This window comes from Passer montanus, unplaced genomic scaffold, assembly GCF_014805655.1.
Source record: "Passer montanus isolate IOZ18808 unplaced genomic scaffold, ASM1480565v1 scaffold32, whole genome shotgun sequence".
In the NCBI taxonomy this organism is placed as follows: Eukaryota; Metazoa; Chordata; class Aves; order Passeriformes; family Passeridae; genus Passer; species Passer montanus.
This window is the reverse complement of record NW_024367930.1, coordinates 9,152,476-9,166,357: the sequence shown is the minus strand read 5'-3', so window position 1 is coordinate 9,166,357 and position 13,882 is coordinate 9,152,476. Positions and strand designations below refer to the sequence as shown.

Below are 13,882 nucleotides of genomic sequence, written 5' to 3'. Positions count from 1 at the left end.
TCGGGGTATCTAACCAATGGAGCTGGAAGGGATTTCAGGAAAGGAATGAGGTTGAACCAGAACATGGATTGTAACTTTCTTTTGTCTCACCATCTTGTTTTTTGGGGTTTTTTTTTTTTGACTGAAGGGAAACTAACAGCTTCCCTTTTGCTTGGAAGTTGTTAGAATTCATTTAATATCAGTAGCTATTTGCCTCACAGGAATACTGTTCTCTGCTCTCCACTGTTGTTGCAGAATGTGGTTGCAGTGTGCTAGCTGCAAGTTACCAGTGAGCTGGTATCAGAATTGCATTCTCATGCTTTCCTTCTTGTGTGGTAATCTCTGGATGATGTCATGTATTACTAGAGCACTAGCAAAATTCATCTCATCACTTCAAAAAGTAGTGGTAGCTTACAAGAGTAAAATATTTTGATAGCAGTATATGACAGCTCTTCTGTTCTTTCCTCATCTCAACAGTTGCAGGACAATAAAGTATTTTTATCAATGCTTAACCATGTCTTGAGCGTGGACGGGTTTTACTTCTCAACAACCTATGACCTAACACACACCCTGCAGCGGTTGGCCAACACAAGTCCAGAGTTCCAGGAGATGAGCCTTCTAGAGAGGGTAAGGATTTGAGTTTGCTTCGTGTGTGTGGCTTGCAAACTGTCAGTCAGTTTGATGCAGATGATGTTTAAATGACACTGGTGTTTTATCCAAGCTGTTAGGGGTTGTGTCTGAACACACGGGGTCACACAAGTGTCGTAGCTTGTGAGCAGCACGATGTTCTAGGGATCTGTTCTGATCTCATGTCACATGTCCAGATCAGCAGTTGGAAGTACTTCCTAAAGTGCACTTTAAATGGGTTTTGAAAAATCCAAAATAAATTAAATTTTGCCTCTGATATTGAACACTTCTAAATACAAGAGGAAGGAGCTAAGCAGAAAAATTGAGAGAAAGCAAGTAATTCCTTTGACGTGGAGTGGGGGGAAAGAATCCAAAGTGGAGTAAGTTGTACCTGGGTTCATATTCTTTTCCAGGATAACTTGGACTAGATCTGCAGGTTTTATGGCTGTTAGTCTTGGGATGTTGTATTCTTTCTAGAGTATTCCAATTCTTTGTGTGAAGCATGAATTTAGTATGCTGCTTTTGTCTTAATGACAACAGCCAAATATAATTTGAAGTTCTCTTGTGTCTGTATTGATGGGTTTTTGTTTTGGTTTAGTTTTTTAGTATTGGAAAAACTGCTTACATTTGGGGATTGTTTAGCATCATCAAATGCTGCTTGGGCAGTGCTCTTGCCAGATAGAACAAGGACACAAAAGGATCAGTTTGCCTTAAAATTGTGCCACTTCATAAGGTTGTTGGAAAGGCAAAGTACAGTGAAAAACATCAGTTACAAGTAAATTCGGATCTCGGATGGTTACATCTATTGCAGTGTAATTTCATATGCCCATGGCTGCAGTATAGTGGCTTATCAAAAGGATGGTGGCAATTTTGAACATCTCCAGTTTGCTTCTGCAAGAGAAGTCTGGTCTGTGTTTGGAGTGTGGGCGTTTTTGTTTGGTATTTGTGTTTGTTGTTTTTAATAACACTACTGGTAGAAGGAAATAGCCCCAGCATAGGGGCACCAATGCATTATGTTCTGCAGCTTGGTTGTTAACAGTTTAGAAGTGTCATGCAACACCCTTAAGAGCAGTTAAAAGAATAGCCCTCTCCAATCTTTTAGATTTCTAGTGGAGGATATGAAGGCTACTGATGAAAGAAGGGAAATTCATTTCCATTTGTACCCGATCACATAAATTTAGATGACACATGGATGCTATGATACTGTGTTGAATTAAACAGAACTGGCAGTGTCTAAAAGCATGTTGCCTTTTTTTCTTGCTGCAGGCAGATCCACGGTTTGTATGGAATGGACACCTTCTGAGAGAATTTATTGCTCAACCAGAGGTAAATGCTTAATAGAGAGCAAATATAGTTTTGCTATAAGTATCCAACAGCTTTTTGTGATTGTCTCTTTCAGATAGCCAGAGTCTAGTGTAACACGGCTAATAATCATCTAGTTTAGCACAGTGAGTCTTCAGCTTTCAAACTTCCAACTTTATCCATGTTCTCAGTAGTACACTTGACAGCTAATCTTTTGGAAGTGTCAATATTTGAAGATACTGTGCTGTGAAGATAGCTGCTCATATAAACCAAAGGGGAAGTTACACTGCACAGTGTATGCTTCTCAAGCATTTTGAAGTTTAGCTATTTATTTATCTTTGGATATAGGAAAGGTCCAGTTCATCACTTTTTTACTAAGGCTGTCTCACATCATTCTCCTTGAGTGCAGTTTAAATTCCATTTTGTTAGTGAACAGATCATAAAGCTGGTAATTAAGAGAAAGACTGACAGTTTAGATTCTTCCAGTTTATTTCAAATGAAGACTAGCACAGTGTAACCTTTAAATTGACTTAGTCCAGCAAATACAAGTGCATGACCGTGAGCCACAGCAGTGGCACCTTAATGGCCAGACTGTCTAAACTCCTTCCTGCCAGAGACATCCTCTGTCTGTCAGACTCCTTGGATTGCCTGCACTACAGCAGCCTCCTCTCTCCATCAGTGCTTTGCATTTATCAAAGCAAGTGACGCACGGTTCTATTTCTGCCTCGGTAACCTGTGGAGATGTGCTGTTACATTAGACAGCACTGTTCCAAAAGGCTGGATTGTGCAGTGCTTCTGGAATGTGAAGATAGGAATTAGAGAAGGGCTGTTGTGCATATTCCAGGGGCATATTACTGGGTGTAAAGTTTGCATAGTGCTATGCAAATAAAGCTTGGGAAATGAGAGAGAAGCTGTGGTGGGAACAGCAAAGGAAAGCCAAGTGTGGTTGGCTAGTGAAAACAGACCTAGGGGGCAAAACACAGAAGCTGCAAAGGGAGATAACTGATATTTTTAGGCCACCCTTCCCCTCACATTGATTATAGGTGGTTTGATGTAGAAACAATTTTAGGTAATGTCAAATGTGGAATTTCTGACTTCTAGTATTGAACTTCAAAGTTTTCTTGAAAGATTAAACAGAATAGAAAAAAGTTATTCAAGATAGGAAAAACCCTGGAACAAGCATTTTGAGCATTAATCACATAAAAATACATCGTACTGAAGGCTTCTCTAACTACTGTCTCTGCAGATGTCCTTCTGTGGAGGTAAAGCAAACACACCATGTCAAAAGATTTTCAGCAAGTATTGCTTTATATCTGATATGTTTGTAGGAGACTAAATGCTGTGTATAGGGAGGACTAAGCAGCTTGCTTTTCGTAGACATTTACTTTTTTCTTCCTGCTGATAAGGATTGCATATGTTGCTGTTTTCCCTGAACTTTTTTCCTCAGAAAGGAATGTTTCACCCTGAACAAAAAGTAAACTATATAAAGTATATGAAACTACCACAAAATCCTTAGGCAAAGCATAGTCACTCACTTTTTTGGCTACTAGTATTTAATATTTTTCACGTGTATTTGTGTGTTTCAGATCCATAGGTTTGCTACACCAGTGATGCATGGATGTATCCTTTTGTGCTGTAAAACTGTGTGCTTGATATGGGTAGTCCAGTAGCAAAATGGCTGCTGTGAGGCTGCTCTGTTGTTACACTGGCAATTATAACGTAGAGCACATTGTCAAAAATAAGTTATAGTTTGCTCATATGTGGATGTTCCATATTGTTTGATAGTCCCCTCATGTGTTAATTCCCTTGAATATTCTGCTTTGAAGGCTTAATGTATTTAATTTTACAGTCATGGTTTGCATAACTGTTTTGTCAGTGGGAAGGTTGAGGATTAATATGGCAAATGCTCTCCCATCAGCTTTAGTACTTTTTTGTCTTGCTATAAGAATGCATTTACTTTAGATACAAAATAAGGGAGAACAGTTTGGACTTGAAGGAGTGTTTATGGATGTTGATGAATAAAAGGATAAGTTCTGCTGAAGGCTCTTGCTATGCTTTTCCTGGGTAGCTGCTTTTCCTGCACCAACACTTTGGGAAACAGCCTTTTTAGCAAAGGAGTCATGAGTTTATTTTTGAGAAGGGATGGATGCTGCAAGGAAGCTGAATGCTTTCTGGAGGCAATGTATGATAAACAGTAAGTCCCAGGTAGTTGCTTCTGGACTGATAGTATGGAAAAGACTGGCAAGACTGGACAGAGCAACTCGTGCCATGTTCTGCTTTGTTCAGTCATTGCACAGGCCCCTCAGGTGTGTGCAGGGCATAGCTTCCAGATGGACTCAGTTGATCTGATAGGACTGTCAGTAGCTGGCAGATCTCCAGTCCTTTCTTGTGACTTCATTTAATGGAAAATGTTGTGGGAGTAGGCAGAGAGACAAAGGAAAGATAGCAAAAGGGAGCCATTGAAACACCCTAATCCTTATCCTGCTGCTTCTGGGTAAATTGCAATTAACAACTGACAGACTGCAATTAACACCTTCCTTGATCCTGTTTTATCACTGTATAACAAATTAGCATAAGTAATATTTGTTTAAATCAGAATTACATCAAAACCTTAGAGAACGCAGGAATTGGAAGAAATGGGATTTCTAATGGTAAAAATGCTAGAAGACCTCTCAGCAGAGTTGTTACAGTGCCCCTAGTAGATATTTCAATAATACCAAAGGTTCTTCTTTTCCAGCCCCCCTCGCCCCCTCCCCTAAATGACCCCAAATATATTTTTTCAAGTACTGGGCTTCTAGTCTTGCAGGATGAGAAATAGTGGACTTGGATAGTTGAGATTTTGATCACCTGAAGCCCTAAACTATGTTCAGTATTTCCCTTGCTGCTCCAAACCAAAGCCCTTCTAAAGAACAGTAAATTCTGTCTTGTCCTTATCTATATATGTGGAAGTTGTTAATAGCAAGTTGTCATTTTAAGTGAGTACAGATTGCCAACAGAAAATAGGCTGATAATTGCTAAGCAGCTAAGGTTAGAGGTAACCTTTCTTGCAGAATAATGTTGGCTGTACAAATGTTGAATTAAAGGATGGAGGACCTGGCAGTAATTTTCCAGGCAAACAGAGGAATGGGTATTTTTCAGCCTTAATTTAATAATTGAGAGAACATTCTAGATGGGGACAATTTGTATTATATTTTTGGGGGTTGTTTACAAACAGTATTGGCATAAATACAAACAGAAATCGAGATGACTCATGTATGAAACCAGATTGTTCTTTAAGAGCTGAGGTGCTCATGTGTGACACAGCTGCTTTATGTTCCTTTTGAATCATAGATACAGAGCCTAAATGTCACTTGAGACAAAGTATCTAGATTCCTCAAAAAGAAGACTGCAGTAGACTAATTTAAACACTGACCATTTTCATATTTTGCTTGCTTTAAAGTGATAGGTTTCAGCTTTTAGGGGCAAAGCATGCAAGCTGGTGAATCTACCTGGAAAAATCTTTCATGAGTGCTGGTCTCTGTTAGACTTGATAGCTTACTGCAGTCCCAAATAAGTGCCACTAAGTAGCACAATACAAGACTAAAGCTGAAACTAGTTGTCATTGCCCCTGTTTGTTGGATAGTCCCAGGTGCATTTGGCACTTTGGGTATGTAGCCCGGGCTACAGGAAACCATTCTTGTGTGAGAAGCTCACACTGGAGTCTTGGTGTGTGTTCATTCTCTTTTTCTTCACATGGATTTGAAAGCCAGTCTGTTTTACTGCTCATTCTGGCATTTGTAGATGTGATGCATGTTGCATTTAAGGGTGCAAAATGTATACTCCGAGGTATTTACTCTTCTAAAAACCTAGAAAAAATTTTGAAGAAGTGTTTTTGAAATAGTTGCTAATTTTTATAAGCAATAGGAGCAAGAAACTGTTAAGGTACTCTTAATAAAATTATGGATGAGATTCATTCCTAATTTTGAACTAGGACCATAAGACCTAGAACAAACTTCTTTAGAACCACGTTTTCTCAAAATTACAGCAGTTTTAATGTTTGTTCATCAGTGACATCACCATAGAGTGTTGTTTTGCCATGTGCATGTTGATCCTAGTATTGTTATTGTTTCTCCAGTTAAGTGTTCAACTGTTGTTGCAGTGACAAATATTTACAGATTTATTTGAATGTAGTCTCTTGTTCCTTGAAGTTTCCTACCTGTTGATGTGTAAAAATATCCTAATGAAACACTGGGTATTTTCCTGAGTGTTGTTCATCAGTTATCACTATGCACTCTTGTTCTATTAATGGCAAGTGTTTTGACTGGCTGCTTGTTTCCAGAAGAAGCTGTTTCAGGGCTGGTGTACGCTACTATGTAAGAGGTAAAAGAAAAAACTGGTTTATTCAAAAAATATGTTCCATCTGCATGTGTGAGTTATCTTTATGAGTAAATGAAATTACATTGCTCAGTTTGTCTTGGGCTTCTTCCTCCAAAGAAAATATTAGGAACTGAAACATTTTTTGGGGTTTATTAGAACTGACTCTTCTTCATGTCTTTAAGACATAACTGCAAAAGTTTTACAGTGATTTTTAACAGATGGCTGTTTTCATTGGTGCTAAATGCAAGTGTGTAATAGCCCTTTTGGTCTAGCAGTAAATCCAGCTAAGAGCATCACTGGTGCTGGTAGGGGAGCCCTGAGTGGTGTTCTCTAATTGTTTCAAGTTAAAAAGCAAACAGGGAAATTAATTTGAATTACTTTCCCTATTCTTAGTCCCAACATACATGCTTTTGAAGAAATTTGTCCGTTTCTGCAGAACCATTGTTACAGAATTGTGAATATTTTGGTGTCAGAGCACTGGTATTTTATTTCATATTAAGTGATAACCTCTAGTGCTAGAAATATCAAAATGTGTTAACTCAAAGAAGCACAGTTCTGCTTAAATTTGATGCAGATCATGTTAAACTTTTACCAAGGTTATGTTTAATTTTATTTTGTCAGGCAGCTCTGTGCTTCCTGTGAGGGCTTAAAGGGGAGGGGAAGGAAGCCTTTTGCTGATGTGCTGTCACTGTTTTGCAGGCAGGCTGAGCTGGCTAACATGGTCTTTTTCCTTCACAGGTATTGATTCAGAAGGGCATGCTGCAAACTTTGTTGAGACAGAACAAATTGTGCATTACAAGGGGAGCAAAGCATCGTTTGTTCAGGTAGAGTCACTGTAAGAAGCATAGATACATAGATAGATAGCTCTGTCAATGCTTTTAAATATTGATTGTATGTAAGATGCAAATAAAACTAAACAAACAGACTGAATTAGTTTAACAAAATAAACCTGTCTGCTTTATTTTTAAATGTCAAGTAGGTTTTGTAAATTCTGCTGTTTAAAACCATTGCCATTCTTTTGCAGACCCGTGGATCTATTCCTTTTTTTTGGTCTCAAAGACCAAATCTCAAGTATAAACCAAAGCCACAGATCAGCAAGTCAGTAAACCATGTATGTGAGTGTTTGTGTCTTGGGGTTTTAACATGTTACTGGGCTCATGTTTGTGTGATAGGGTTGCAAACTGTAATCAGAAGAATAAAAATCAGCAATACTGGATTGAGCATTATTTTTTAAAAGTAATAGCAGGAAACCTTGTTCTTCTTATAATGAATTAAAAGGCTGAAAAAATGCAGATATCAGTGGGGGTAGTTTCTCTTGGATCCAGTTTGCAACAGTTTTGGTAGCTGTACAACACTCCTTATCTGTAGCATGTTTAATGAGGAGAACTGAATGGACTGGGAGGAGGAAAGTGGGAATGTTTTGGCACAATAGAGAACATCAAACACTTAGTTATAAAAATCATCAAAATATTATAATGGCAGTTCCTTGTAAAGCACAGATCTTAATAGTAGTGTACATCTGTCAACACATTTCCTTTCTCTTCTAGATGGATGGCTTCCAAAGACATTTTGACTCACAAATAATTAGCTATGGAAAGCAAATGATTGTCAACTTGGTATGCTTTCACTTGTTCTTCCTGGAAAAGTTATTCTTCTTTTAAGCAGCATTCTGAGTAATTCTGTCTCTATTTTCCCTTTTCCCAGGTTAACCAAAAAGGCTCAGAGAAGCCTCTTGAGCAAACCTTTTCAAAAATGGTGAACAGCATGGCAAATGGAATGGTCAGGTACATGTGACATGAAGTGATACATTTTGTGTTACAAGTTAAGCATTCCCTCTGAGACTCATCAGTGGACAGCTCTTCAGGGGCCTTTACCAACTCTGTGATTTGTTTGCATTTTATGTTTATGAAGTAACTTTCTAAGAGAGGACACAGGCAGAATAAGGCAGGAATTTGAGAGGTGATGGTAATGCCAGTATTGGACTCATAGTATGCAACTGAGCTCTTCTGCATTTTAGGAGAAAGATGATGATGCCCTGTAGAGCTGGCTTCTGGCAAAAGGTAACTTAGTGAGGGAGTGCTGAGTGTGAGCAGAAGAGGATGGAACAGTAAGGGAAACAAGCAATTTAAATGCCTGGACCTCAGTGTAACAATGGGCCAAGAGTGGAGAATCCGCTTGGATTATGAGACATCCCATCTCTTTGTGGGAATAGGGAGTGCAGTACACAATTTTACGTCCTGTCTGTGCTTGCTTTTGTTAATTTCTGGAGGAAGGCTTGTATCCAACTCGCACAGATATTTGACCTTCTTCCTTATCCTTGAAATTACTGTGCTGTTATTTTTTTTGTTCTGTGCATATTTGCTATAAAGTCATCTGGTGGAAACCAAGATGTGAAATTATGTGAAGATGCATTTTGGTGATGTTCTGTATAGGTTCAAAAGTGGTGTTTGGCAGCCCTATTTTACTACTGCTATTGAAACCCACTTTCTTGATTAATTGTTTTTGATGGTGTTTGCCTGCCAGAGTCAAACTTGAGAATTCAGTTACTTGTTTCAGTGTTCATCTTTCTTCATGCACCATCCTGAAATCTTGTCAAATAACTTTTGGGTTATGAATGCTTGAGGGAGGAGTGTGATGCTCTGTAATTCACAGCAAACATATACATACAAATGTTTAATTAATCAAGTACCACTCCTTTAGAGTACTTCTTGCCAGAAATCAGCTGTTAAAATTTTGTTCCAAGTCAGTAGCTGCTTAATTTTCTTATGACAGTTAGGTTAGCTGCTTAAACAGAACCTGTCTCAGGTTTCTAGTTACTGAGGGAATTATGCCAGCAAAAAATGTTGGATTTCAACACCTATGTCTAGTTCAAAGTGAACAGAGAACAAAGGAGTCCTGGTGGGGAGAAAAAAAAAAAAACATATACATACAAATGTTTAATTAATCAAGTACCACTCCTTTAGAGTACTTCTTGCCAGAAATCAGCTGTTAAAATTTTGTTCCAAGTCAGTAGCTGCTTAATTTTTGTATGACAGTTAGGTTAGCTGCTTAAACAGAACCTGTCTCAGGTTTCTAGTTACTGAGGGAATTATGCCAGCAAAAAATGTTGGATTTCAACACCTATGTCTAGTTCAAAGTGAACAGAGAACAAAGGAGTCCTGGTAGGGAGGACATTAAATAAGATTTGTATCCCTTCTGTACTTTCTGGAGGAAAAATATTAGCCAGAACATAAAATGGAACATACGTAGAACTTGGAACACGTGTGCTTCCCCAGGCTAATGGCATTTTGTAAAAAATTCTAAATGGTGTCACCATTCACACTAAAGGTGCAGCATCAGGAAGATTACAGAGCACTGGCAAAATCTGCAGTTGTGCTGAAAGTCACCTCTGAAGTAAAACAAATCCTCTCTCACTACCTGTTTTATAGATCAGCCGTTTGCTGTAGGGTTTTCTGTAACCTTCACTGCAGTACATACATAATCTGAAAAACTGCTTCTCTCTCTGAACAGATACGTGGCGTTTGACTTCCATAAAGAGTGCAGTCGGATGAGGTGGGATCGGCTTCAGATTTTGATGGATCAACTGGCAGAGCAGCAAGATGAGTTCAGGTAAGGCTCTGCAGTTCTTTCACCTCTGTGCTGTTAAAATGAGACCACTTCCTCATTGTTTCTGTTGTCTTGCCTTCAGGCACAGTAGTACAGACCTTCTGTAGTCTTGTGTGAGGATGCATTTGTGTGCATCAGTGTGCATTAGTGTGTCCATATCTCTGGTGTCTGGCTGACACCGTGTGCAAGGTTAGAGGTCCTGGTGAGGGGTGGGATGTAGAGCCCACATTACCTCTCCATAAAGTGGGTCTGAGAATTGCAGCAACCCTGAGTTGTGACAAGAGCTGCCTTTGTAAGGCTGGGTGAAAGGTTAGACAAAGAAATGAATGTGCATACAACTGGAGCTATTTAAAAGCCAGTCTCCTTAGATTATGGTTTTTCATCCATAGTGATTCCAAAGGTTGCGTTGACAGCAAACTGTTCTGCCTCGTAGTGTAAAACACTTGGTGTTCCTTCCACAGGCATTTGTAAATGTGTTTTCTCTAACATACGTTGTTGTGGCTCCAAACCTTGCACTGGCATTGGTTGTTAGCCCTTGCTAATATACCCAACCCACAGGGAAACAAATTCTCATTTTCTATACTCATATCAAAATACACAGAATGTCCAAATCAATTTAAATCTTTAGTCCCACAAGTGTGTTTTTGGTCATAGCTACTTGTAGACCTGTAGATTGCTAGGGAAAGTTTTCTTTGTTCTGCTTTTCTGATTGCTTCCTTCCTGTTCCTGAAGCCTTGTGACTAAAGCACAAAGTAGATCAGCTACAACATTACAAAACTAGCAGTGTTACAGTCTATCCTGACAAAATAAAATGAGGTAAGGTGTGGACTAGAACAAGAGTCTTGTTAATAAAGTCTCTTGCCTGGAGTGATGGCTACAGGAATGATATAAATTAATCAGATTATAGTTAATATTCTCTGTCCACCACAAAAAAAGCCTTAAAACCTCATAAAGACCTAATGAATAAATTGACTTTGAGCACCTCAAATAATGAGAAATAAGATTGTAGTTTTTTCCTATACAGCAAGGATCCTTTATTCTTAGAATTAATATTGAATCCCTTAACTTGTTTACTGGCAGCTGCCACTGGAGGCATAGAAAATAACCAGATTTCCTTGAAATGAAAAAAAAAGTAATCTCTAAAACAAGATACAAAATTGAAGACTCGTTCTCAAGATAAGGCTGGCTCTAACTTGTTTTATTTCATCTGTAACAACTGTTGCTTAAATAGGAACAGAAAAGTCTGAGTTCTAATCTTCACAGAAAATAGTTTTGCAAACCCTAGGGAGGTAAACAGCTCTTATTTTCTGCAGGCTAAATCCAGTTGTGGAAGATCTGTCAGAAAGGAGAGCTGGGTTTGGGGAGGTGTTCTTTGTTACTTTTTAAATTTTTTTGCGCAGTTATAGGAGATGCAGGATTTAAGAATAGACATTTCTGTTCAATTAGGATACTAACAAACTATCTTATCCTAATATCAGTTGTAGCCAAAACATAGGGGGAAAAGGAAGATTTCACAGGTATTATTGTCGCTGTAGTCTTCAACAGTGTAAAACATGGTTTAATAAAACTAGCTCAAGAATGATGAAGATTACTCTTAAAAAGAAAACACAAGGTTAATCAAAGTAAATTCATGTTTTTCTAGGGCTCCTGCTAAAAGTGCTGAGGCTCTTGATAAAAATGTTCTACAGTAACAGTGGATTATATGTTGGTTCATAATTACATATTGGACTAACTTAATCTATGGATTATAATCTGTAAAACTGTAGACAACTGGAAGTTTCATGCTGTGGCAGGACAGGCATAGTTCTGTCCCATTCACACATTCAACTGATAAGTAGATTGGAATATTTGTTTTGTTGGAATCCATGTCTGCAATTCAGTATTGAAAATGAGCTGTTTGTTATCAACTACTGGAAACACTTGGTTTAGTGGATTTAAAAGATTGAGGTAATAATTAGCATATGCAAAGGGGAATATCTGGTTCCCCCCATGTTCATATAATGGAGGGAATGGCATGTGACACTAGCAGATTCTTCCATATTTTGCAAGCACCCTTAAAATCTGAGTACCTTCCTGGGAGAAATGTGCCTGACAACTTAGATGAATTTTATGCATTGGTGACTGGGTTGAGCTGGTGACCATTTACCAATAAATCTGGTTAGTGATGACATTAGGCTCTGCTAATGGTTTTCATATCTGTGGAGCTGGGACACTAAAATAACCGGGGGGAAAAAACCCCACAAGTCCCTGATTTTGCACCAGAAGTTGCTGTTCCCAGTAGCATAGAACTCAATATTGCTAATTGACTTTCTGAATGGTAGGAGTGAATACTGCCCTGAGATTGCTAAATGTTCATCCACTGGTGCTGTTTTTCAGCATGGCAAGAATGCAGGGAGGCATCAAAGTTTGAAGACATGGCTGAGCACTCATCAAATGCTCAGGACAATTGTGGTTGGGTTGCTAGGATATTTACTAGTGAAAACATGTGGTTTATATGGACTGCTATCTCTAAATGTGTGTATTGTGTGTGCTAGTTACTTTCTAGTTGACTCGGAGGGTAAAACTGTGACTCAGCAGGAGGGAACATTCCGCAGTAACTGCATGGACTGCCTGGATCGGACTAACGTCATCCAGAGCTTGTTGGCACGCAGGTCTCTCCAGGCCCAGCTTCAGGTAAATGTTTTACTCTTCTTTGAGAAGCTGGAACAGGAGAGAGGCTTTCCATTTGGAATGGAAATGTAACTTGAATGCTCCAGTAAGAGCTTGCATACTGGGGTTACTGTACTACTTACCTGAGCTGCATTGACTAGGCTTAAGTTTGATAAATACAGGTTTTTGTGAAAGCAAATCCTATTTTTTTCTATCAAACTCCTAGTAAGCCTCAGTGTGCTTTTTATTCCAGAGACTTGGTGTTCTGCATGTGGGACAGAGAATTGAAGAGCAGGCAGACTTTGAGAAAATCTACAAAAATGGTAGGCTGTTTATAGAGTCCAAACAATGACTTTTTCTCTGCAGAGAGTATATAACTTCCTTAATATTTCTTCTTGTTTTCCTATTCACAGCATGGGCTGATAATGCTAATGCTTGTGCCAAACAATATGCTGGAACTGGTGCCTTAAAGACCGATTACACAAGGCAAGTCAGCCTTTCCTGTAAGGGCCTTCTGGGTTTGTGAGCATGTTTGGGATTTTCTTCAAGTCCTCATATCTGAGAAGGTTATTAATCTGGGGCTTAGGCTATAAGTGAGTTTTTTGCAATGGTTCAGTTGGTAAAAAGTCAGACTAAAGTCTCCAGATTCCTTGCTGTGTTTATATGAAAGTAAAGGCTATCTGGAAATGAAAACCAAGGCAGTGTGCCATGATGGTGCACTTTTATATTATCTGATGGAAAGTGTCATTTTATTTGACAATTTCGTTACAAGTATGTGTGGTAATAATGCAGAGGCAGCACTAGATAAATGTATTCCTGTGCAGGTGTTCATTTAATGTAGTACACATCCAGATAATGACAGCATGTAAATCTGAAATTATAGTCCTGAATTTATACATCTATTTTAAATATTTTTTCACAATTTCTTTTTGCAGAACTGGGAAGAGAACTCAGTGGGGCTTAATAATGGATGGCTGGAACTCATTAATACGTTACTACAAAAACAACTTTTCTGATGGATTTAGACAAGTAAGTAAAGCTTTTAACCACGGGGAAGTGTATTTGATTAACATTGTTGTGCATTCTAACTCTTGCCCTCCCTTTGTCTTCCAGGATGCAATTGATCTTTTTCTTGGAAATTACTCAGTGGATGAAGTAGAACCTGCTAGTCCTTTACATGTCAAGAAAGATTGGAAGTTCTTAGCTGTGAGTATGGAGACTTTATTTGTAATAAGAGAAACACAACAATTCAGTCACTGGCGTCATTATGCCTGAGTAGGACTTGTCTGTTAGTCATAAAGCATCCCTGTAATCTGGTAATGATTCTATGATACCTGCTTATAGGATTAAACCCAGGCTCTTC

General features: G+C 38.6%; 1 protein-coding gene across 2 annotated transcripts in view; it reads left to right on the top strand.

Moving 5' to 3' along the window:
* SACM1L (SAC1 like phosphatidylinositide phosphatase) overlaps positions 1-13,882 on the top strand; it is a 29,806-nt gene that overhangs the window by 12,453 nt on the left and 3,471 nt on the right. For both annotated transcript variants that reach the window (XM_039715116.1, XM_039715118.1), the window contains 14 exons: positions 457-606; positions 1,873-1,932; positions 3,495-3,528; positions 6,166-6,267; positions 7,003-7,088; positions 7,289-7,375; positions 7,812-7,880; positions 7,969-8,048; positions 9,775-9,873; positions 12,405-12,543; positions 12,773-12,842; positions 12,933-13,005; positions 13,455-13,548; positions 13,633-13,725. In XM_039715116.1, the coding sequence (XP_039571050.1) occupies positions 457-606; positions 1,873-1,932; positions 3,495-3,528; positions 6,166-6,267; positions 7,003-7,088; positions 7,289-7,375; positions 7,812-7,880; positions 7,969-8,048; positions 9,775-9,873; positions 12,405-12,543; positions 12,773-12,842; positions 12,933-13,005; positions 13,455-13,548; positions 13,633-13,725 (1,236 nt within the window). The remainder of the gene's footprint in view (positions 1-456; positions 607-1,872; positions 1,933-3,494; positions 3,529-6,165; positions 6,268-7,002; positions 7,089-7,288; positions 7,376-7,811; positions 7,881-7,968; positions 8,049-9,774; positions 9,874-12,404; positions 12,544-12,772; positions 12,843-12,932; positions 13,006-13,454; positions 13,549-13,632; positions 13,726-13,882) is intronic.